General features: G+C 36.3%; 3 protein-coding genes across 4 annotated transcripts; 2 read left to right on the forward strand and 1 right to left on the reverse strand.

Moving 5' to 3' along the window:
• Positions 1–263: 263 nt before the first annotated feature.
• Positions 264–23,420, forward strand: zpr1 (ZPR1 zinc finger). 2 transcript variants are annotated; one of them, XM_051932262.1, is made up of 14 exons: positions 264–498; positions 2,283–2,444; positions 2,525–2,615; positions 4,144–4,214; positions 6,095–6,181; positions 8,597–8,729; positions 12,003–12,052; positions 17,361–17,427; positions 17,594–17,664; positions 18,358–18,447; positions 18,592–18,702; positions 18,931–19,020; positions 19,524–19,589; positions 22,491–23,420. In XM_051932262.1, exons 1-14 carry the CDS (start codon positions 376–378, stop codon positions 22,620–22,622), a joined length of 1,344 nt encoding a protein of 447 aa, XP_051788222.1. In that variant the 5' UTR covers positions 264–375; the 3' UTR covers positions 22,623–23,420. The 2 variants fall into 2 exon arrangements, with proteins under 2 accessions (XP_051788222.1, XP_028666216.1); XM_028810383.2 differs by having other exon boundaries at positions 8,597–8,719; positions 11,987–12,052.
• Positions 23,209–25,281, reverse strand: LOC114658240 (histone H2A). The gene has a single exon (XM_028810384.2). It carries the CDS (start codon positions 25,189–25,191, stop codon positions 24,805–24,807), a length of 387 nt encoding a protein of 128 aa, XP_028666217.1. The 5' UTR covers positions 25,192–25,281; the 3' UTR covers positions 23,209–24,804.
• Positions 25,282–25,458: 177 nt separating this feature from the next.
• Positions 25,459–26,294, forward strand: LOC114658241 (histone H2B 5). The gene has a single exon (XM_028810385.2). It carries the CDS (start codon positions 25,515–25,517, stop codon positions 25,893–25,895), a length of 381 nt encoding a protein of 126 aa, XP_028666218.1. The 5' UTR covers positions 25,459–25,514; the 3' UTR covers positions 25,896–26,294.
• The last annotated feature ends 366 nt before the right edge of the window (positions 26,295–26,660 follow it).

Raw genomic sequence — 26,660 nt, forward strand, 5'->3', positions numbered from 1 at the left:
GCGCGAGTAATACGCCAATCGAAATGGACGCTATTTTCATACTAAAGGAGAATATTTATATGAAATACAATGACGTGATTTATTATTTTAAAATATTCTTATTCTGCTAATGTATCCAACAGTAAGACGCCCTGCGTACCTTATATTTCCCCAGAACGAGCAACAACCAAGCACACCTTGAAAGCTCCTAGTCCAACAGTCACCGTTCTAGCGCGCACCATGGAGACGTACAACAAGAAGAATTTTCACCTCCGGGTTAGCGTGACGTGACGTCTGAAGTGTGCATGTGCTTAACGAGGTTTCGGGAAACGTCGAGAACTTGAAGCTGGTTTTCGAGGGTGTGCTTTGAAAGTTTGTGCTATCTGATTTAAAAAAATGTCAGTTATCGGAGAAGAAGAGGTTCGAGGCTGTAAAGCGGTTTTTAAAGCCATTAGTGCGGATGACCAGGAGCAACAGCCAACGGAGATCGAAAGCCTGTGTATGAACTGTTACAAGAACGTACGTGTCGGATAATGTATTTCCTATTTTATTTCGAATGTTATATGTGTGAATTGTTTTAAATTAATTTTTTTCGGTTGTACGGTTACTGGAACGACAATGGGAAGGGCTTCGACTTAAGTATTTAAAGATGAATAGTGGAAATACACGCAATAGTTAGAGTATTTTAAGGCATGCACGTCAATTTAGTGACAAAATTACCGGGAGAGTTGTACGTAGGCTGATTGCAAGCATGCCTGTTAGCAGTACCTGGGAGGAAGGGTTCTAATGACAGAAAGCAACAACACAGTTTATTTCATAATATGATTTTGGGGGAGTCCGCGTAGCTGAAGTTTATATTGTATACATTAAATGAACGTGCTAGTAAGACTTTGACTGTACTCGGTATGTTAACACTGGTAGTGCTGCAACTACGATTTCTACTACTACAACTACTAGCCGATTCTACAGGTTGTCAAATTCTTGAAGTAACTGCTAACCCTCTACAAAGTAGCCATGTATTTATCTACAAGTGTTTGTTGATATCGTATTTATCTTGTACTGCATGCAGGGTACGTACACTTTTTAATACTGAGTTTTAATAAGTATCGTATTGTGAGGAATACATTGTTTTTTATGGTCCTGTTGGGATTTTGCTGTCATACATGATTTGAAACCAGCTGTGTGATTTAAGTATTTGTTTGCTTTTGGACTTGGGTAAAAATGAAATGATAAGGATGCTGTCTTACTTTCTCTGCTATTTTCTGGGTCGAGCAAGGATGGATGCAAACTCTTAGTGACGGATATACAGATATTTAATTTAGTAAATTTCATTTCATTTAGTCATTTACTATATTTCATTTAGTAGCTTTCTGCGAAATACATTTAGTTTTAATACATTTTGTTTGATTTTTAGTAACATGTACAAGTAATGAGAGACTCAATGAATAAGCAAACTATTTCATATTATGTGTTCATAAGGTAGTTTCCCCAAGAGCCTGCTCAGTCTAAAGAATGTGTGTAAAATAAATCAATGAAGTGTCTTTGGCAGAACTCACAAGGACCTCCAGGTAGCTGAGTTGTGTGGGCCCTTGCATTAGAATGACATTTTCTTCTCATTCTGATATTGTTTCAAGTTTTGTAACAAATGCACTATGATTTGTCTTTTTAAAAACACAACATTTGCATCACAGACAAGAGAGACATAAAAGCCCCTTCTGTATTTAGAACACTTTGCATCGTGGGTGTTTTAGCATAAAAAAAAAGCATGGGAAAAAGGCATTGAGAAATGCATTAATTGCTGTTGTAGTAACCCTATAATTAATCATACTGAATGTAGAATCTCACATTTTGGTTTGTTCATATATGGTTAGTTATTTCATAAATGAGAACAATAATTTGTAAATAAATAATCTGTTTTCAATTATATAGTAGATGTTTGCCTTTTCTTGTATAGTTCAATAAAAGCAATTTTAACAAAGTGTTGCACACCAGTGTTTATCAAGCTTTCTGTTATCACAACCCACTCTTCTCCATGTAAGTGTTTTCATGACCCACCAAGTTTGTGTGGGTCTTGGAGCTGGGGGTTAGTGAATTGTGGATTCCCCCTTTGAGAATCAGGGTGGGTTCCCATTGCCAAATCAAGCACATTCATCAGAGCTGCAACTCACTGTGATCTTCTGGTGACCCAGTGGTTGAGAAAAATTGATGTACTCCATATTTTTCTTCAACCAACCATAAGTCTTCAGGAAAGAAATATGAACTCTTAGTTGCATTGTAATCCTTAATTAGATTTTTTTTTTCAGGGTACTACAAGGCTGTTGTTAACGAAGATACCATTCTTCAAAGAAATCATAATTAGCTCATTTACCTGTGATCAGTGTGGATGGACCAACAGTGAGATTCAGTCAGCTGGGAAGATTCAGGACCAAGGTGTTTTATATTGTCTTCATATTCAGTCAAGAAAGGTACACTACAGAAAAACAAAGCAAAAAAAAAGTATAAAACAAACAAGACACACTTTATTAATAAATGTTTTCATCTGAAGGACTTGAATAGAGAAGTTGTAAAGGCTGACAGTGCTACAACCAAAATCCCAGAACTTGACTTTGAAATACCAGCCTTTTCCCAAAAGGGAGGTAAGTATCAATCAAGGTATTGTTTATTTTGCATGTTATATAAACATCAGTATAAATGGTATTTTCTTTTTAGCAAACATGATGACAAATTGCTTTACATTTGAAAGTAGGGAAAGTATTTAATAGAGTGGCATAAGGTAAATAATGCAGAACATTTAATGATGGATTAAAAAAAATATATCAGTGGCACATTTCAAGCACACATGAGTTAATGGTCTGTTTCTCAAAGACAATTTTTGTAATTTTGAAAGATTTTCTTTACAGAAAAATAAAAAGAATGCATGCCTTCATAGCCATAAGCATTTTACATTATTTGTTGGGGGTATAGACTAAAGTGGGTTAATGTTAGATATTGGGTGGGGTGAAGGGGCAGGGTATTGTCATTTTCATTTTTCACTCTATTCTTACTCTGTCTTCTCCTGTTCAACAGCCATTTTCTGGTTTTACCAAATTCTACCTTCAACAATGTCTTTCTCAAAATCCCTCTGGGCATCTTTTCCAGTCTAACTTTGTGCACTTCCTCATCCCAGCATCCACTCCTTAGCATATCAACTATTGCCACCACATTCTGACACATCCACCTGATCACTCCCATTTCTGTTCTTTAGAACTTTTCTTCATATAGATTTTTATGAACTATTCCTTTAAATGCCAAATGGGCTCCTTTAGAAATCATCAATATTTTGGATAGTAAACTTTCTGCTTCAGCATTCTTCACCCATACACTGACTATATATATGAGTAAATATCACACTGTTCACCTGCAGACTATCCTACACACCACTATACCGTTTATGCACCTCGTGTTATTTGCTCTAAGTTTACGTTTTTTGTGTGTTCTATTTGGTTGTGCTTTATTTTTGGATATGCCTAGCCTTTCTTTTGGGTAAAATTAGGCTCTCACTAGAAAATAATGGCTATTGAAATTAAAAAACATTATTATTGTTAAATTTCCATGTAACAAAACAAGGTTTACATTTACTTAATGATGGAAGGTATAGTGTTGTATTGTAAAAAGATACACTAACCCTGTTGCACTCTGAAATGGAAAACAGTTTTCGTATTTGTCATTTTATGTAAATGTGTGTAAAAATAGTCTTGTAGTTTATCATTAATATGTAACATTGATGCCATATTGAGTCTTATACACAGTTAAGCTGAAACTGTTGGATATAATTTTTATTGACAATGTGCTTAGTTTCATAAATATGACCTAGAAAGTGTTTTTTTTCAAATTTGCCTTTAATTGGAGTTATGTTACAGCTAAATTTATATTTAAACAAGGCCAAGTATGGTCAGTCATATCCAACTGCAGAGCCACAGCACCATTCCTCACCACAGGTCCTGCAGTTTCGTGGTGGAAGTTAATGTTAAGGATTAGTGTCATCAGCTTGTATTGTAGACGTGAGGTGACGTCACATCCACTACTGGTGTAGAACTTCTGGTGTAGATTTGCAGTGCAGCTCTGCAGTTGGATACTTCTAAGTATGACAGGTTTTGATGACAAAATTGGTCTGAAATATTACAGCTCTTTCAACTGTTGAGGGGTTGATTGACAGAGCAATAGCAGGACTAGAGCAGGACCAGCCACTACGAAAGGTAAGAATTAATTTTTGCTGTGCTTCCATTGTTACACTTGCAAGGTTTTATTTAATAGTTTTAAAGGAATACTTCACCAAAACGTATATATTTTTAATGTTACTCCACGTAGTTTGTATTGGTTGCTGAGAAATTTTAATTAAGTTTTCATGGAGAAATTACATTTTGAATATTCAAACTCAGTGGGGCCCTGTAATGACCAATTCAGGACAATAACAAACCATGTGAAAACCATCCTTTGGTGGGGGAAAACGAAAACATAACTTGTGTTACATGATCCACATATACAACATCCATTCGTATGGTCAAAACATACAAAATTTGTGCAATTTTTGCTGAAGATGTCATTCTAACAGTGTTTTATGTTTGAATTGAGTTGAATCTACCGCTCCCCCTCATTCATTGGTCAAGAATCCTGTCTTAAGTTTCTAAATTAGAAAGCCTGTTGCTTTGGTAAAATGAAGGGTGAAGGTTTCCTTATGTTTCTCAAATATTGTAGTTAATTTACTTCAAAAATTATTTGTAACTAATTTTAAAGATAATTGTATTTACCAGTGCCAGTGCCATTTTTCAGCAATAATTAGATAAATATGAAGTATGCATGATTTTAAAAAGTTTAAAACGAGCAAGTAACAACGAATCTTAACTTTTGTTTCCGTGTAGTAAGGTTTTTATGTCAGAGAAAAACATCATCCTTAAAATTTTTATGTTGTTAAAGCAAGAATTATTAATGAAGCATAATTTTTGCTGCTTTCTTCTATTGCACTTGCCAGGTGCACATTGTGGTGGTATCTGGTCCGAAGAGCATTATCCTATTTACCTTTCAGTGAGAAAACAAAAAAAAATATCTTTTGTGCTAACATTGTTGCAATTAGGATTTTATTAAATGTATATAATTTTAAGCTTTTAAGCAAGGTCCGTGTTAGGGTCATCCTAAGTAGGATCCTTGATCACTTGCTCAAGTGATCTGGACTCCTTTGGTACTTCATCTTTTTGGAGAATCCTTTTGTACCGCTGGTTTGACTTTGTGTTGAATGAGCGGTTGCTCACAGAGTCGCAAATGAGGCATATTACTTGCATTGTGAGTGAGTGTCAATTACGGAAGTACATCTAGTGGTGCAATTTCCCCGAGGGTGATCTGGCTTGGGGTATCCTCATTGTTGAGGACCCAAGTTGTTGGAGCAGGCCAAGGGGACAGCCACATAACACCTGGGTGCGTCAAGATAGATGGTCATTTCTGGAGGGTGGAACTGGGGATTGCAAACCAGGATCCTGAACTGTTTCATTATGTGGTGGGTGCGGCAATGTGCTGTTCCAGGGCCGAGTGGTGGCTGTGAGGCTAGGGATCCGTGCCGACAATTGGAAGGTTGCTGGTTCGAATCCCATAAATGCCAAAAGTGACTCTACTCTGTTGGGCCTCTGAGCAAGGATCTTAACCTGCAATTGCTCCATCCTGGGCATGACGTTCATCTGCATCCAGCCCTGCAAGCAGGTCCTCCAAGTTGCAGGGAAAATTCGGGGGTTGGTGGCAGGACTGGCACTCCAGCCACCGTAAAGAACCTCATACTGTTCAGTAGGGTGCAGAGGTGTCACACGTTGCACGGCTGCACTCAGATTTCAATGTGGGTGTGTGGCAATGCACTGTAATCAGCGCATGCTCCCAACATCACTCTTTCTCTTTAACTTTGTGGTGAGGTCATGCAACAACACTGAATTAACTGTGTAGGATTTAGTTAATTTAATACATTTAATAAGTTGTTCCACTGTTCTCTGATAATATTACAATCAGACTTTATTTTTGTACCCTTGTACAATCATGTCACTAGTCACGCAGTTAATTTTTTTTTTTTTAATTACATATAAATTGCTTTCATTTACAGGAGAATGATCCTGAGGTAGCTTTGAAGATTGAGGAGTTTATTGACAAACTAAAACAATTGAAAGATGTGGAGAAGCCATTTACACTAGTAAGCAAATAAGCAGTTAAGTTTGCATGTTGCAGTTATACCCTGTTTTCAGCACCAGTGGATTCTGCTTGTCATAAATGTAGAAAAATGTGAGATTTTACACTGCTACAATCTGTACATCATCCTGCCTATAACTTTTCTGAAGGAAGAAGCATTTTAATATCTCTTACTAATGTGAGTCCTGAGCATTCCATGGGCATGGTAATACTGGAGATGTCACATGTTACTCAATAGGCTCCTAGGATAATCCAAGTAAGATCCAAAGCTGAGACAGGAAAAGTGTTAGAAACTGGTAAAATATAAAAGTATCAGTATGTCTCTTTATATTTTATGAAATTGACAAATACATAAAATAAATCATTAAAATATTCAGAAAATGCTACCTCAACTGCTCTTTAGACATTTCTCTTAGGTGAGTCAGGTTGTATAAGTGGAGTATGCTTACAGCATGCAGCAAATCCTGGCAGTCAACAATTTGAAGTCGCAGCTTCCAGGTTTCTAGAAAGTCTGGTTTATCATTCAGTTGTTGCAGTTTCTGAAGTCATCTTCAGTGACTTGTAAATGTTTCAGTTTCTGCTTGATAAACAAGTTGTATTTTACAGTTTGTTGGCCTGGACCATTTTTATTTTAGCTTGTGATTTCTTCCTTGCCGTTAACCCCAAGCATGACTCAGTGCTCAAAATTCTGTTGTTACTGTTAAACCAGTCAGATTTGGATTGGATCTCAAGACAGTTTCTACTGCCATCTAGTAGATGAAATATCATACTGCAAAAAATCATTAATATTTCTATGACTTTTGCCACACTAAGGTAACTTATCAATTTTCATGAGTGGGGCAGAGCCTTCAACCAAATAAATAACGGCATGTAAATGAGAAGTTGTAAATCCAGTTTTAGAGCAAACTGAAAAAATAGTTAAATCAAGCAACAGTAATGGCAGTGTGAATTGGTTCTTAGACATTGACACAGATAATGAAACTGGTGAATTCAGCACTGTAAGACCAAACCTCCATGATCTAGCTGGTGACCCCATCATTTAATGCTGCAGCATGGTGCAGTATCTATGTGGTAAAAAGTAAAAATGATTGTGATCAAATGCAAAGACAAAAGAGATATTAGCCTAATATGCAGTGTTCACAATGTAGATCCGGTGCTTTTGTTGGAGAGATGTGAAAGCCACAAAGTTTTGTGCTGTGGTAGCTTAATGCAAAGGGAATGTCAATTCAGACACTGACAGTCTATCCTCTCATGCTCAAGCAGCAGAAAAAGTGTCAGAAAAGCGTGAAAAGAAGCACACTTCTATTATCCCACTTTTAACATTGGGCTGTGTGTTGGTAGCAGTTTCAGAACATATCACATGAAGATTGTGTACTAAATCTATCTGTATAGAAGTGGCACTAGATCATCTTTCCAGCAATGTGTCACAATTATACAATAAACCACTATTTTATTTTGTGATTTTCCCCTTGGGATTAATAAAGTATCTATCTATTTTTTCCTCCCCCTCTCTGGGACTACCTCCGGTGTCATGCTGTAGCTTCTTGGAAGAACTTCAGGGCCATGAGAAAAGTAAGGGGGTCCTGCCCTGACAGCGCACTGTCTCAATCCCCAGGGACCTCTATAGGGTTTCACTTCCGAACTCCATCTCCCAAGCACCCCTACAGGTATCTCAACTGGATTCCCGTATGAGGACTACTGCCTCCTGGTGTATAGGGCAGTCCAAATCCTCTGCATTCCTCATTCGGTCCATTATATCATGCTGGCAGAACACAAAGTTCTTTCCCTGTCTCACCAGCTACTACAGCTGTTGTTTGACTCTGGCCTGTCATTCAAGTAAGAAATCATCTTCCTTCCTGGCTGGGATGCCTGTTCTCCTTCTACTTGTTTTTTGATGTGTTATTCTGGGAGTGAGGATAATGCTAAGGAGGCTATACTACATTTACAATGTCTATAAATAAAATGATATATCACAGGATAAGACCTCAAACAGATCATAGCAAACACACTCATTGGGTTGCTGGCTTCAGTACATGAATTCTGAATGTATGAGTCTGTTTTTCTGTTTCCCAAAGACCCTGCCTTCAAATCAAGCTGCTTCCAATATACTGAGAAATTGAAATGTTCACTAGTATAATCACAATGCATTTTAGTTCGTCCTGTACTAATTTACTGATAAACAAGTCTCGTAGGAAAAGGGTTTACCAGTACTAAATTTGTTTTGCTGTCGTATCCTCTAGTATTTTTGCAAAGTGGCAAGCAGATTCCTTATGTTCAGTTTTCATATAACAACTTTGTTTATAAATGAAGATAGTTTGTAGAATCTCTTCCTACCAATCATATGTTTGCTTTTGTTTAATGTTTAACTTTTCAATCTCTAGTTCTAGCTAGTTTGGTTCAATAAAATTTTATTTCCTAGATCATTGATGACCCATCTGGTAACAGTTTTGTGGAGAATCCATTTGCTCCACGTGCAGATGAAGTCCTTAGCGTGACACACTATGAGCGAAACGCACAGCAAAACCTACAGTTGGGGATTAAGGTAGGAATAAGTGACTCTTACTGTGTATGCACAATAAACTTGTATGCTACAAGCTGAGCAAAAATTTGACGGTGTGGAGGTGAGTCAGACTTTTACGTGATGTAAATTTTCGTGCTTGAATGCTGCTTAACATGATTCTCCTTAAACATCCTCAACTAGATTTCTTGTAAATCTTTTTTGATCTTTTGCTATGGAAGCTATATCCAATATGCAGAGGGTTTTATTAATCGCCCAATTATAAAACAGAAAAATGTGTTTTTGATTATACAGTCATACAGTAAATACTCTTTGCTGTGTAGTCATTGTACTATACAATAAATACTATTCTTGTGTTTGAGTTCAGAGTACCTAATAGGATGAAGTTCTTTTAGCCTCTTCTTAACTGAACTGAACCAGATTATTCATTTTAATTACACATTGATTATTTTATGTTATTTACTAAAGCAATAGTTGCACGCAATTTGCATGAATGAATGAAATGTGTTTGATGACTCGGGCGCTGCCGAGAGTGACAGCCTTTTTAGCAGCTCCGTTGTGAATTTCCCCTTGGGATTAATAAAGTATCTATCTATCTATGAATAATTGTATACGAGTTATTTTTGGTTATATATGAGAATGATTATGCATCGGTGACCATTGTGCTCATAGTCTCCACTGAAAAGGCCATGAATGTGGAGCTGTTATATAAATCTGATAAATGGACAGAATAAGATCACGTTGACTTGATTGTGCTTGTTCTTCACCACAGCTTACCAAGAATACTCCAAATGTGTATTTTGTTATTCATAGAACTACTTAGTGAGTTTTTTTGTTGGCCTTTGTAAAACCAAGTGCAAACTTGTAGCGTTAACTTTCAAAATAACATCTCTATTGTATTGTAATATTACATCTCTGAATGTTGTCTTAAGAGATTAAACTGTTTATTGTAAAATAAGTGTTGTGCTCAATACTAAAGCAGTTAGTTATGGCAAGGAGCATGCTTCTAAAACACAAAATTAAATGTCCTTGCCAGAATTTTTTATACTTCTAATACCCTTTCCAAATTAGTTTCCGGATTTAATTTTACTCCTTCTCTCATTTAAATTTTTTTTTTTTTCTTTTAGCTACTTTTTTGCAGCCACTTTAAACAATTTAACACATTCTGTCAGCCGCTATAATGCTGATCTTTAGACAAGGTCTTTAGTGGAGACAGATTTGTGTGATTTTTATTAGCATCTTGTAGTGAGTAGTTGTCAATGGTATATGTAATGGTAGTAACATCGGACTGTACCATTTGTAATTCCAAATGCAGAGTTGAAAGAAAATAACATTATAAAAAGTTATCCTTCCTAAAAGGTGACAAACAACACTTCCGTTATTTGCATACTGCCAACAGAGTGGCTTCTTCATTCATTAACACTACAGATCATTCATCTTAAGTAGACTAATTCAGGAGTGATGCTTCACTGAACAGTACTATCCATCCATCCATCCATTGTCCAACCCGCTGAATCCGAACACAGGGTCACGGGGGTCTGCTGGAGCCAATCCCAGCCAACACAGGGCACAAGGCAGGAAACAATCCTGGGCAGGGTGCCAACCCACCGCAGGACACACACAAACACACCCACACACCAAGCACACACTAGGGCCAATTTAGAATTTCCAATCCACCTAACCTGCATGTCTTTGGACTGTGGGAGGAAACCGGAGCGCCCGGAGGAAACCCACGCAGACACGGGGAGAACATGCAAACTCCACGCAGGGAGGACCCGGGAAGTGAACCCGGGTCCCCAGGTCACCCAACTGCGAGGCAGCAGTGCTACCCACTGCGCCACCGTGCCGCCTGAACAGTACTAGTTTCAGAGAAATATTTACTCTTGTATTTTGAAATATGCATGTTGATACATTCATTTAAATCTCTCTAGATTGGCACAGTAACATGGTTTGTCTTGGATACAAGTTTTAGGCCTCAAACATTACAAAAAATTTGGCATGTTTTTGATCTTGCATTGTCCATTTTTGTGACAGCAGCCTTATGCTATGAAGGTCTTTAAAAATCTTTTAAGAAGAAAATGGATATGTTTGATCTAGAATTTCTCAGCGTTGGTATACAAATTGTTGTTAATAGCCTCTATTCTTCCATGTTTTTCTGTTGCAGCATAATTGAAAACTTTTTGTCTCCTTTGAAACATTAAATAAGTGCTTCCATGCCTTTTAAAGATTATAATTTTATTTTTATCCTGTAATTTCGGGACTTCTTACTCATCAAAATCAACTGATTTATAATCTCCATTTTTCTTTAGTAAATTTTTTTTACTTGCTGGATGTAATGTTGTAACATCTGATCTAGTAGTATTTACATCTGTTTTTGGTAACTTTCAGACAATCACTGTTTAGTAATTTGAAAACCAGCAAGACATTAGAAAGATTAATGTATCCTATTTAAAACATTTCTTACCCATGTACAAGGTGAACAATGTAAGGCACTTTTGGAATTGTGTAGTATTTGATTATGAAAGTGATGGCTGTTCTTTGTAGGGTCACCCTTTTCCTGTCTCTGAAATACAATGAGTGCTTTATCACAATGTTCAAGGTATTTTTTGGGAAGAAATAGACTACCAGAGCAATACTGAATGGTATAATTATCTTAATAATTCACTGAAGAATGTCTTTTCTGTTTTTTCAATGGAACCAAAAGTTATAAATCGGAATTTTGTCAGTGCTATAGTCTCTTGTTTTTTCATATAGATCAATCACATCACCACTTCACAAGTGAAGTGAATCTCAGTTTTTGGTTTGTTCCATTTTAAAGATTTATGCAGTGTAATTGGGTGCAGCGGGTACGATGCACACAAAATTCATCCCTTGTGTTTATTATTTTTCTTTTTTTAAGTTAAATTTCAGTTAAATTTAAATCTACAACAAAAAGTTAACATTAATAGAAAACACTGACATCATCACAGCAAAGCAAAGTGTCTAGATGTTTCTTCATATAATTATATAGATATATTGTATTCTATTGATACATTTTCTCCAAAATGTGTAAGAACTATTGGCTAACCCATGACTATAACTTTTAAACACTTCATAGTAACTTTCAAAATTTTGGAGGTTAATGAAAGTGTGAAAACATCTTTAAGGTATTAGGTTGTGTATGTTTTTGGTTTTTAATTTTAATTTTTATATTAATTTTTATGTGTTTTGGACTGACTGAAATTTCAGTTTTGTTTCAAGTAATGTAAAAAAAAAAATATTTTTAACCTTATTTATTGCTACTGTTTCCAGACATCTGAGGAGGAAGACGTTGAACAAGAGCAACTGGGGAATAAAATTGAAGATATGAGAAATGAAGTGAGTGTGATTTAAACATTTTTGTAGTTTCTTTATGCTGTTCCAAAGTCAACCTAAAATGAGATTTCTTCCCAATTTGTTACGAGTAGGTAGCTGCTATTTTTAAACAAAGGGTTGATATATTGGTAGTTTTAATACTGAATAGTTGAGTACAGGTTAATAGATACTGCTCCTCTGCAGTTGCACTGCTTACATGTATTTACTAAAGTCAGAATTTGGTGACCTTTATATGCAAGCAATTAAAGAAAAAATGTGTACTTGTTTTGGTATTATTTTTTTTTTGGTGTGTATTGAAAATGTTAATGGCTTCCTGGCGAAATGTTTTTGGTAAGCTGTTATTCCTACATTAAATAATATGCACAGTGATCCCCGCTATATCGCGGTTCAGCTATTGCGCCCCTGCTACATCGCGGATTTATTATTATTACTAGGGGGCTTCGCTCGCCCACCCCCGAGTGGGGTTTACCAGATAAACAATTTGAAGAGATTGTTATTTTCATGGGAATTGTTACATATACATTATTTTCATTTTTACTTTAAAACTTTTGTAAAAACAATATTTGTCCTTAATTTCCTTCTCCGGGCATGGTTAAATCTCTTTCTCGCGGGACTTTTAACGCTGATCGTGTTGTGAAGGGGGGGTCTGAACGCACGCTAAAGAGATGCAATCGGTTCAGCTGCTGTCTTGCTGCTGCTGCTGACCAGCTGTCTGTTGTGCTTGTTGCACTTTGCGTCAGTCACTTAAAAGCCTGTACAGCAGCTGTCCTTTTGTCAGGTGGGGTGGCATGAGGGCTGAACGCATGCTAAGGAGAAGTGCTCGGATCATCTGCTGGCAAGCTGCTGCTGGCAAGCTGCGTGTTCTGCATGTCGTCGTTTTAAGAGCTAGGAGCACCTGAAGTTTGTCTGCCAAAAGCATTCCAACAACTGCTAGGTTAGACGTCAGTGAACAATTTTTAAATTGTTTGTAAGTAGGGCGCGACGTGCAAAAGTCACTGTCTCACGGTTTTGCTTCCTAAGGTTGTAATATCTAGTCTTGCGTGTCATCAAAGTGTCTCTCCGAGATGATCTGGTCTTGATTGCTTCGCGCAACCCCCCCAGAGGCACGCTACGCTCCTGCCACTTCACGTCTCTGCCGCTCACGTTGTGAAGGAGGGGAGCTGAATGCACGCTAAGCAGAAGTGGACAGATCAGCTACTAGCTTTTTGCTGCTTCTGCCAAGATGCCTGTTCTGCTTGTCGCTCTGCGCGTCGATCATTTAAAAGCCTGTACAGCAGCTGTCTTTCTGTCTCGCTGCCTTGTCTTGCGTGATGTCAAATTGTTTCTCGCGGGATGTCAAATTGTCTTCTGAGAAGATCACGCCTCGTTTCCCTGGTCTCCCTGCCAAGATATATTAAAAAAAAAAAATATATATATATATATATATATATATATAATAGATGCTACTCATATCCTTAGCTTGACATCCACATATCATATGTGTTTACAAAGTGTGTTTTAATAAGTTTACATGTGTTTAAAGAGTGTGGGAGGGATATTTTAAGGCTTAAACTATAAAAAAAATGTTTGTTTATATGGTCTTTCTATATCACGGATTTTCACCAATCGCTGATGGGTCTGGAACATAACTTCCGCGATAAGCAGGGGATCACTGTATATACAAAAGAAATGCTTTTTAGATTAATCCTTTACTTGTTTCTGTTTGGTTTGTCTACACCAGTCCTTCCCAAACTTGGTCCTGGGGGCCCACTGTTGCTGCAAGTTTTTGTTCCAACCAGCTTCTGTTTTTAATTGGACTCCTGGGGTAATTAAGTAAACTGTTATTTCCCAAATTCTGTTTTTCAGGAACAATATAGAAATTAGAAAATTAAGTTTGGTAAAAACAAAAAAATATTAAAATGTACCAAGTAATTATATGGGAATTAGTGCTGGGCGGTATACTGGTTCATACTGAAAACCGTTTTTTATTTTTTTTATGATATGGATTTTTCTTATACCGCAACACCGGTTTAAATTGCCTAAACGACGTTCTGAATGTGGCGCAGCGGGAAACTGTTCAAGTGGGGACCTTTTTCACTGCTACACCGCTAAACACAGATTTGTTGCACTAGGGCTCTTTTTCACTGCTACACCACCAAATAGTGGGCGGTAGCATAGGAATGCTGTGCGGTGAAAATGGACTGAGAGCCTGGAGATACTTTAGTTTTAAAAGGTCAGATGTGTAAATACTGTTTCTATACTACTGGATAATACTGCAAGCCAAGTTGTACTTGTTTTATTTGTTTTCAATACAGTGTAATGTACCTGGGTACTGTGTAATAGTGTGACGACATGTTGACTTTATTCTCGTAATTTGTCATTAAAGTAGAACATCATAAACTAAACTTCATCGTAAAATGAATATTTAATTTACTAGATTTTCTCAAACCCCGTCATAAGTTATATAGCACATTAAATGCTTTGTGTTAAGTGATTCTTAAACTGACTTCTTCTTGCACTAAGAGGAGGCGCCGGCAGTGATCGCCGCACAGAATACATTCACTTCATGATCTTCCTTCTCTCTGAACATTTAGAATGCTAAAATAAATACTTAATATAATTTTCATGGTGAAATGCATTAAAGCATACATTAATCATATGGGGGCACGGTGGCGTGCCTGCCTTGCATTTGCATGTTTTTCTGGTGGGTTTACTCGGCGCTTCAGTTTCCTTTCAAAGTCATGTAGGATGTGGGGTTTTGTTGTGCTATATTGACCCTGCTAGTGTATGTTTTGCTTGTATTCATCCTTCGATGTGCTGGCGACTCGTTCAGAGATGGGCACAACTCTGAATGGATGGCATAATTAAACATGTATAACGAAGATATTTTTAAAGTTCTGAACATTCCGTGGGCTAAGTTTATAACTAGTTTTAATTTCACAAAGACGTTTATCGTGTGGTGATTGGTTATGTGGTGAAAGAAAAAGGAAGGATAGGAACTGGGGTTTTGGTAGCCTACGTCAGATAGAGACAGCATGCATGCAATAAAGATAGCCCGCTCAGAAGAACATGCATTGAATTCTGTGTTCGTGTCTCTGACCAGCAGATCACAAACCCAACATTTACACAATATTTAAGTTAAACCTGTGCGATAGCTATTCATACATCCAGTTTTTTGGAGCCTCGTCACACCTGCCATAAAGTTCTCTACACTGAACATACACCTGGGGACCCCTTACTGCGAGGGAGCAGCACTACTGCCTCACTACCGTGCATGTGTAATACCTGCTTTAATGCATTTCAGCATGAAAATGATATCACGTATTTATCTTGGCATTCTAAATTTTCAGAAAGCAGGAATATCATGAAGTGAATGGATTCTGTAAGGTGATCGCTGTCTTCTCTTAGTGCAGAGGAAGTCAGTTTAAGAAGCGTAGTGATTAACCACTGGGTCGGGGAACGTAACACAAAGCATTTAATGTGCTGCATTAATTTATGACGGGGTAAATTAAGTAATTGATTAAACATTGATTTTAGGAAGAAGTTTAGTTTACGACATTCTACTTTAATTATGAAGTAAACTATGAGAATAAAGTGGAAATGTTGACTTTAATCTCGACATAAACGGCGAGAATAAAGTGGAAATGTTGACTTTGTTCTCGACATATAGTTTGTTTTTTGCCTGGGTGTCTGCTTTACTCGTTTTTATTGTTATTAATAAGATGCAACGAAGGGGGAAACTGCACAGTGAAAGGCAAAATATAATGAAATCAACAAAAGAGATTTTGAATCTGGTTTGAATAAAAACCTGGACCCACAGTGGGCCCCCAAGACTGAGTTTGGGAAGCACTAGTGTACACTGTTTTACAAGGAATGGCTGCACCATTTCACATAATAATTCACACTGTGGTTTTCTAGATTTTAATTTAAGAGCATAAGTGTTCTTATTAAATCTTGGTTAGTGCCTTTGTGCTTTTCTTTTGTACTTTTAAGTGGGCTTGCTGTATCTGAAGCCCCTCTCAGAGACTGAGTATAATTGTGTGCTTTATCAACTAATTAATAGTATTATCCAGTGACTACATTTTTATGTTTTTCACAATATCCACAAATTTTGATGTAGAGCAACAATCTAGAGGATACATTGTACTTGATTTAATCGGCGGCAATATTTATAAGGACAGGGTAAAAGGGCATTAAGAAAATTTAAAGATGAAAACCATTTTGGAAATTGTGAAGTAAAAATATCTTTGCCAGTCCTCATTTTGTATGCTCTGATGACATACACAATGAACTTATAGATACAGTAAGTGGTCATTTTTTAACACAGGCTTGGAAGCAACAGTGAAGTTAGTCACACAGTCACTAAACCTAGTAGAGAGAAAGCATAATTTAGTAAGACTGAGATACTGGGGTATGTAGTTTGAATAGGCACTAAGAAAGGAAGTGTCAGAACTTTCTTGGATTCAATAAATAATATGGTGAGCATAATAAGCAGCGTTCCAAAATGTTTTAATTATAATAGATTATTGTCTATGTCAGTGAGTACCTACTGCATTAACTGTTGTGTTTCTTGCAGCTAGGCTGTTTTCTGTTTACAGGAATTGGTAGGCTAATAGTGCACAGAGTGGCACATTTGCCCATGTATTTAAAATAATAAGTGATTTTTTTAAAACATTGCATCTTACTCCTAAGCATTTGTGCTTCTACACTTTTTTCTACATTTCTCCTTTCTTTGCAAGGCTGTCCAATTTCAGGCATTCAGGAGCTCTTGAATGAGCTACCCTTTCAAATTCTAATGACACTGTGACTACAGTCAAAACCTTTGCATTCTTTTCTGACTCCTGGCATCAGTCTTGTTTTAGATGCATTTTAGTGGCTTGCGTGATTGTATCTTCATTTTGGAATATGTAGAATCTCTCAGCAGTATGTTGGGGAGCTTTTGCCAAAAAAGTTATTTTTCTGTTTTTTCACAAATTAGGCTTGAGTTAGAAGTGATTACTGAAATATTTTACATCATAATAGTAGTACCTGAAAATCTGTTCTATTTTCATTTAGTTATGGAAGATTCATGAAGTTAAAACACTTAAACCATCATAATGAGCACACACGAATCACATTTACACCACTAAACAACTTAATTTAAAGTTCCTCTGTGGCCATTTTGTTAGCAGTACTAACCTACCAACATTTTAGAGATGAAAAATAATTGTATGGGGACAAAAACTAATTTATATGAAAAGCAGTTTCTTGTAATCCCAACTTATAAAGCACACTTAAAGTTTATAAATGCATAAATGATTTTAAATTATACCTGTTTGTCACTTTTGTTTAGGTCCTGCAGTTCAATACCAATTGCCCAGAATGCAATGCACCAGCCAGTACTAACATGAAATTAGTGCGTATCCTTTAACCAGTTTGTTTTAAATGCTAATTAAATTCTAATGTAACTATGTGTATCACTGATAATCGGAATTTATTGAAATGTAACTTTATTGGGTGTGCACTAATTACTTTTTTTGAAGGGTTAAACAATGGAAGACAGTTTTCTTTAACAGTTTAATGTAGAAATACCACATTTCAAAGAGGTTATCATTATGGCAACCACATGTGATGTCTGTGGCCATCGAACCAATGAGGTAAGATGTTACGCTGAATATTGTTCATAGTCTGTTTATATTGGTAGTTGACATTGGTTTGTATGGCTTACTTGCCACAGAAAGAAGTGCATACTGTTCTAGGAAAGAGATGAAAATTATAATTTATAATTGAATAGCCTTGAAACTGCCATTAGATCAGTCTAAACTGTTGATTGTAACCTAGCTATGTTGTACTTTGTTTGCAGACAGTGAACATTTGCTTATTTTAAAATGTGCTGTAACAGTACTTCTGTTTCTAAATTATTTAATACTTCCCAATCGATGCTACTTTAAAATAGTTTATTTTCTCACATCATTTCTTTTGTTACACAGTATATATAAGTGTGTATAATGCTCTAGGGTTGTGAATAGATTTGCACTAAGTGGTTTGAATTAAAGTATATGTGAACTTTACTGTTTTGTTCACATGCATTTTATTGAATTCCGGTTTCCTCTAGTGTTCACTGGTCAATGTGTCGAGCATTTGATTTGCATACATTGCAGGTTTGGTTTCTGAAATTCCCAGTGCTGTTAACATAGTGTTTAAAAAGCGTGTTCTGAAAAGAAAAAAATTCTGGTAATTTTTTTGTTTATTAACATGCTCTTCACTAATTTTGTAATTTGAAATTTTATTACATTTTATTTTATAAATGATTCTTACTAAAATGTGTATGCTCCTGGATTCCTTTCTAGGTCAAATCAGGTGGGGCCACAGAAGAACATGGGACAAGGATAACTTTGCATGTTACTGATGTGACTGATATGAGTAGAGATCTTCTAAAGGTATGGTTAATTTTAGTCTTAATTATGCTGTTTTAAGTTTAAACTGCTTAAACAAATGACTTGTTTTTTTCTTTTTAACATTTATTTGAAACTGATTGTTGTTGTGTTTTACATAAGATTACGTTATCTTACATCCTTGTTTAGTCAGAAACCTGTAGAATTCTCATCCCGGAGCTAGACTTTGAGTTGGGAATGGCTGCTTTGGGAGGCAAATTTACCACACTGGAGGGACTACTTAAAGACATTAAAGATTTGGTAATTTGATTTTTTTTTTATGAACTCTTAAAGGTATATTGCTTTTGTGGAATGGGATTGAGCCATTTCATATTGTAATAAGAATTTTTCCTGTTATGTACTTGTTACATCATGTGACCTGCTTTTGTAAGATAAAATTGGGTTGCCACATTGAAGTAATCTGATTCCCTCATGGTAGGATGTAGTCCCTTTACAATTTACTAAATAATCTTATTTGTTTTCTTGAAGATTGTAGAGAAAAACCCTTTCACTGCAGGGGACAGCTGTACAAAAGACAAAGTAGAGAAACTCCAGGCCTTTGGCAAAAATATTGATAAGGTAAGCAATTCTATTAGGTTTTTGAAATATATCCATGTTAGTTTTAGTTTTATTTGTATAATTTGGAAAGCATCACATTGAAATAGAGATTACAAACTATATATGTTTGAGTCACCTCTTTTTTGGACAGGGGGGTAGTTTTGCATTGTAATTCCTAGTAGCACGTGGTATGGAAAATTATGAAAAATACTTTGATGACAACTAGAGAGTGTTCTTTATAAAATCTATTGTTAATTTTTATGTATGAGAGATTTAAAATGCATTATGTCAGCCTTGCATCTTTGTATCCAGAGCAGTAGGTTTCTTCTTCTTTTTTTTTTTTTTTTTTTAAGGAAAGATCAGACAATTTTCATAAATACACATGCTACCTGCCTTTGGTTAATGCCTGGGCTAAAAATAAAGTGGGTGAGATTACAACCAAAATATACACACATAGTTTTGCTTTGTTTTTACTTTAATATAGTTTGTTGGGAGTCTAGTGTTCCTTTTTCATCCCTATTCAGATTCTTAATGGCCAGATGGATGTGCACATCATATTGGATGATTCTGCAGGCAACAGTTATCTTCAGGTAGTTTATTTTTAAATATCACTCGCATGTAACTGGTTACTTTAAATTGCTTGTGAACATGCCTAAAGTTATTCTCTGACCCATCCTTGTTTAACTGTTTTGCACTGAATTACTTGGCAATACATTTTATTTTAAAATTTTTAACAATACAAAAAAAAAAGAATTCTATACTATTTACAAGGTTACTGTGCAAAAAAAAGACTTTAGTATATATATAAAACATTCAATCACTGTGAGTAGTTGGAGGAGTTGTAAATCAAAGTTAGATTGACCCAAGTGTATATGATTAAATATAACATGCACAAGAATAAATAGGTTTGTCCACACACATTGGTGTTATTTTCATTTACTATTTTGAGGTTGGACTGCCATCTCTCCAGTATCACAAATGACACAGTGCGGTGAATATTTGGTCCAGGGTACAAATACTGTACACATTTTAAGATCTTTGATAAGAAAAATGCATTGTATTTAGGTCCATGAGCCTGTTAAATTGCATGTTGACATCATACAAACCTAGAATCATTTAAACATGATAAGAAATTGCACACTTTGTCCCCTCCAAAACAAGCACTACTTGATACTTGTAAATAATGGGATTATCTGTCTCAGCACTCCGTAAAATTGATTCTGCCAATATCTCTTAAAGAGCGACTTTCAGAGCTCTGTTAATTTTTTGTAAAAGCCAATATCAAACTAACAACTAAGCACTAAGTGGACTGCTGATGTGAGCCATTCCTCTGTAATGTGCATTGGAAGATATGCTGTATCCAGAGCAAACCAAGAATTGCATAATACATGACTTAACCTTTTTTGAGAAGGCACGTAGCTTACAATTATGTGTACATATATACATTATCTGGACCTCAAACTGTAATAATAATAATACTTCATTACATTTATATAAAAAGAAAATATGCATTTTTTAGACATGCATCCTGTTTGGAAATGGGTGTGTAGTTGGCTTTTGATTGTGGACAGTAGCTGATGTTAAGTGTTTCCATGATGTTTGAAGGCACATTGTTAATGGAGCCTAGCCCACTGCCAGTGAGATTGGCCATTTGCAATCTGAACAAAGTTTGTTAAGATATGCAACAAAAGCAGAAAGAAACACACCAAGAATTAAATTCCCATAGCCTGAAATGTATGATGTAGCAAAATGGTGGTTTCTATCTTCTGCCCAAATCTTTTTCACATTTCCACAGCCTGGGATTCATAGGCACTAGATTGGTAAATTTAATTTATGAGATTCATATTCTGCTTTGGGGGCCCCTTTTAAAGAAAATAAGCAGTCATTATTGAAATAAGTTATTACTGAAATGTTAAAACTCTAAATTGGTCCTTTTCAAGTGAGTTTGTGCGTGAACATGCTCTGTGAAGGAGCCCATACATGGCTTGGTCCTACCTATACTCAGTGCTGTCAGTATAGACTTTGGCTTTCCTTTAACCTAGTAGTTCAAAAAGCTGTTTAGCTTCCCGGTGACTTTCAGTCGTCATACACGTTTATTTCTCTTCTACTTGTTTATTTCACAGAAATTAACTTCTCAAATTAGATCAAAATAAGACTTTGTGTTGAAGGATTCATGTTGTATTGTGTGTGTACAAGTAATGCCTAGCTCATTACTTAATAGTTTAAAGCTACATGTACTTCTGTGTATATTACCAAAAAATGAATTATTTATTTTTTTCACAAAGAAATACCACACTAGAAAATTATTAACATACATAAAACATATGCATACATTTTTTTAATTTCAACACTTAATTGTAGTACTAGAGTGTTGTACCATGTTAGCCATTATGAATGTAGAGAAAAGCCAAGCAAAATGACACCTTTTATTGGCTAACTAAAAAGATTACAATATGCAAGCTTTCGAGGCAACCCAGCTTTACATCCTGCCTGAAGAAGGGGCCTGAGTTGCCTCAAAAGCATGCAAATTGTAATCTTTTTAGTTAGCCAATAAAAGGTGTCATTTTGCTTGGCTTTTCTCAACACTTAATTAATTTTCATAATAGTATAGTTTGTGTGGTAAAATGTTCAGGGGTAGTAAAATTATGAACCATGGCCTTAGTTAGACTTTTGATTTGATAAGATTTGTTTTTACATTTAAAAATGGCTAAAACATTGTGATGATCTCCCTTGGTGTGGCTCTGTGAATGCACCAACTTTCTTGTTAGACTAGTTGGGTGTTAAATGTATTGTGCCCAATGATGTCAGTAATAGGAAAGTCCACACCTTGTTGGATGAAATTAATGTTTTTTTTTTCTTATGTATATCAAGATTTTATACAGATTATACATTCTTCAGATAAAATTGCACCATCATTGTATATCTTAAAATGAGCATTATGACAAAAAGAGTAAAGTTCAGTGTCTTGGAAATCCTGCAATATGATAAGATATTGGTATAAATGTGAAAATCATGGAAACCCTAAACATGTTACATTTTTAAAGAAATCATTTGCTAAAGGAAATCCTATCATGTGTATGCAGTAGCTTGCCTGACCAATTCTCTACTTGTACTTAACAAAAATAAAGTTTAAAGCACTGAAAAGTCACAATATTTTTTTGTGTGCGAGGCATTCTATATTAGGAAAATATGCTATTTCCACTGGTGTTCCATCCCTGTGTTGGGGAAAATTAAGTTTGCACTGATGAAAAAAATTTCCTTACTATAGGCCTCCACCAGAAAACCATTAAAGCCAAAATGTCAATGTAGGATTTGATATTCAGAAAAGGGGCTAAATAAGTTTGAAATGCACTTGATAGAATTAAATAGAACTTAATTTCGATTCTGTGTACAGCAGATTTTATAACCCTTTAATTTTTTTTCCTATTTTACTTTTCAGTTTACATTTGTTTACTTCTTACTTTTTAAGGTGTACATTTTTCCCCCCTTAGAATCTGTATGCTCCTGATGATGACCCAGAGATGAAGATCGAGAAGTATGAGCGCACGTATGAACAAAATGAAGAATTGGGGTTAAATGACATGAAAACAGAAGGATATCAGGAAGACAACAATGTTGATTAACTGAAAATCTACATTATATAAGTAGTATTACCTTTACTAACAATTTCATGCCATCTATTATGCAGCTCTGTTCCATTCAATAGTAATTTGTAGGTTCAAGCCAGTAAATGAATAATTTACTTGTCAATGTCACTACTGTAAACTGCACCCATTTCATGACAAAAGAAAAGCCCAAAATGGTTAGAACTGAAAAAGGACTCTTAATTCACACATTACAATGCATTCATGGCAATTTTCAAATTCCTTATGTTAAGGGGTACCTGTAAAATATATATATATATGTTAAAATGACATTTGAGAGCTGATTTATTACTTTTTTAATATATAAGTTAACAACAAAGTCCTGTAATTGTTAACAAGAGGACTTTTTTTTTTTTTTTTTTTGGAACAATGCTTTAAATTATTAAAATGTACAAAATTGTGTATTTGTCATCAATTATTATATATTTTGGGAAGTCAAGCTTCCTCTAGTACAGCAATTGATTTAAATCTGTGAGAGTAAAGATAAAAATGGGATCTTTGTGTCCAGTGTATAATTAAAACTGGACATTAATAGTCACATTTGACAATAAAGATGGAACAAGAATTCAGTTGTTCAAACTTTATTTTAAAACTTACATGTAAGAATATTGCAACAATAATGGTAACACAAATGTAGACATTTAAAATATCTAAAGATTTATGGTTTTCAGAATTGGAGATGGGCACAAATCTGAGTAGTTGAACTGAATAGTTTTAACTATTTTAACTTGCATTATAAAGTGCATTAGTTAACAGGTTGGTTGTAATAACCCAAGTTGGCACCCTGGAAAAACTTTTATATTGTCTTATCTTGGACAACATTTCTGGGAGTGCAGTTTATAGCACGCCATAAGTGGTAAATTGTTGACGTGTTCTGTTTTTTAAAGTCTCAAATACTGGCCTCTTCAAAGCCATGGCACAAAAAATTTGAAGCTTTGCATAAGTTGCTGGATTTCACTACAACCTCTAGTTCTTTATCCAGATCAGTTTCTGTATCCTGACGGTGTTGTTTTATTCGACGTGGTAGTTCTTCACTGATGCACTAATGTTTCCAACAATTGGAATATTTTATAAAATTTACCAGCATAAAGATGGATTAACACATCTCTAAATTAACACAAGGCATAGGGGTGTAGATAAATGTTACTTTGTGCTTTGTAGTAACAATACTGTTAGAAAAATGCACACTAATGAAATAAAGTTCTTAATAACATGGCCAAATTCACACAGACTGAGTAAACGCAGACAGTTGGAACAGGAAATTCTTTCATTAAAAACACTTAAAAGTCTATTAAAATAATGAGTCTTAATAGTGTGAGCATGCATACAAATTGGCCTTCCAATGTAGACTTGAATGAGTAAACAAACTGGATTAAATAAGAACACGTTCATACAGCAAAAGACATCGTCTTGAAAAACAGTAGACTTGAAACATACTACATAAGCAAACTGTTTAATGTAGGCATAACGATAAGCAGATTTAAAAAAATGATAAAATTAAACTGAAATCGGCCAATAAACTGCATACTGCGGACTAACAAAGAAACCAACAGAAACACCAGCTAGGCTGGAATAGAGCGCCTCCTTGTGTTGAAAATAAGGGAAGCTGCATTGTGGCAGTACAGTAGATGGAAATTCTCATGCCTGATCATTTTAAAATTAAGATGCACCACATTTTAATTTGTAGAAAGGTTCGTATCGAACATTGCAGAAGTCCCCAATGGTGTTTCTTGAGTGGGCTACGGCTAAATAAAAACCTACAAACTGGGCTCGTGTTTACAAACTTGACAATGATGACGCAGCTTCTTTGTCGTCGCTGGGTGGCGGTCTACTTACGACACTGCGATGTACATGGTGTTTTTTTTTCCTTTTTTTCTTGTTTTGTCGTAAAGAAGCATCCTGTCATAATCCAGAAATTGAATGCACACAAAAACTGCAAAGAAATTATAACCGTAGTCCATTTAAAATCTGAAAAGAAATAAATGACATAGTGATGGCGGTTAATACACGGCGTCCATTATGTTCAGCTGTGAACAGAAAGAAACAAAAGAGTCGCTTTTCGTAGTATTCATTATTGGGACCTATTGTCACGTTGCCAGTGATGGAGGGATAAGCATTTCCCTGGAGAATTCCTCTGCATTGTTCGCTAACCTTGATTCCGTTACTTGCTCTTTGCCGGCTTCTCCGTCTTCTTGGGCAACAACACGGCCTGAATGTTGGGCAGCACACCGCCCTGTGCGATGGTCACGCCGCCTAGCAGTTTGTTGAGTTCCTCGTCGTTGCGCACTGCCAGCTGAAGATGGCGAGGAATGATCCTTGTTTTCTTGTTGTCACGGGCGGCATTGCCAGCAAGCTCCAAAATTTCAGCCGTCAGGTACTCGAGCACAGCTGCCAAATAAACAGGAGCTCCTGCACCCACACGCTCCGCATAATTGCCCTTTCTTAACAGCCTGTGAACACGACCGACTGGGAATTGGAGACCTGCCCTGGAAGATCGAGACTTCGCCTTGGCACGAGCCTTGCCTCCTGTTTTGCCCCGTCCTGACATTATTACGGCTGTTCGGTAAAAAGAATATGGCAAAAATCCCACACCTTTTGTTGTCAAGTATTAATAATATGCAAATAACAAAGCGGAAGTTTTGTTATTTAATGCATTCTCCTTGCTCCTTATTGGTTCGCATGCAATGTGTAAGAATTATCCAATGGCAAGCTTCGGTAGTGTGACAGACAGCTTTCAAAGCACCAATAAGAACAGAACACTTCTGTAACCTTAATTTGCATACTGAGCTTATAAATTCAGCTTGTAAGGGCGGGGCGGTATACACTTTAAGCTTTCCAATTGGAACGTGTGATTTGCGAGAGAAGAACACGATGCCTGAGCCTGCGAAGTCTGCTCCAGCTCCAAAAAAGGGCTCGAAGAAAGCTGTAACAAAGACTCAAAAGAAAGGCGACAAGAAGCGTAGGAAGAGCCGCAAAGAAAGCTATGCTATCTATGTCTACAAGGTGTTGAAGCAGGTGCATCCAGACACCGGGATCTCTTCCAAAGCGATGGGCATCATGAACTCTTTTGTGAATGACATTTTTGAACGCATCGCTGGCGAGGCCTCACGTCTGGCGCACTACAACAAGCGCTCGACCATTACGTCCCGGGAAATCCAGACCGCAGTCCGCTTGCTTCTTCCAGGAGAGCTGGCCAAACACGCCGTGTCGGAGGGGACCAAAGCCGTCACCAAGTATACAAGTTCGAAGTGAAAACGTGGGGGAGAAAAATAAACATACTCGACAAGATTTTGGCGGATGTGCAAGCAGCCCCCGTGGACTCTCGGACAATTTTCGAAGGCGGCTGATTCAAACAGTTATGTACTTTGCAGTTCTACAAATTTCATGTTAATTCTGTTTGAGACTCGCGAGTATCCTGTTAGCAGAGTCGTACGTTCTGCATTGAAGTTGATGTTTAAGTGTATTTGAAAAGCAACGTATTGTGTAATCAAATTATTTTATATTTTTACAGTTTTTAAATCAAGCGTTGAAAGTGGTTGACAGCGCAGGGACCGATTATCTGTCTTCAATGTTTCATACGGTGCGTGTGCATTACAAGGCACATGTGAAAGGTGGTTGATAAATAAATAAATGATGTCTTTAAAACTTAAATTGACTTTGCATTTCTTTACTTGATGGTGCCATGGTGAGTGATTTATTATTGTTGTTGTTGTAGTATGAGTACATATTGTGGGTGGTTTGTGCCTTTTTTTAAACTAATGTTTATTGTTGGAGTGAACTGGCGCTGGATGGAAATGCCGGAGACGCTGCGCATAGTTAGCTGCTGCCAGGTCGGCGTCAATAAAACGTTGCTGAGTGAAACAGCAGGCCGACGTCAGTTACTTGCTCGGGTAATCACTATACTGAAACGGTTTTTGGTTGAAAATATTGCAAGCGTCTGTCACAAAGGTTTTAACTCTAAACAAACATGGCAAAGGTGCTATATTAAAATTACGACGCAGTGCTTGGACTGCATTT

The sequence above is a fragment of the Erpetoichthys calabaricus genome, chromosome 9 (assembly GCF_900747795.2).
Source record: "Erpetoichthys calabaricus chromosome 9, fErpCal1.3, whole genome shotgun sequence".
NCBI lineage: Eukaryota > Metazoa > Chordata > Cladistia > Polypteriformes > Polypteridae > Erpetoichthys > Erpetoichthys calabaricus.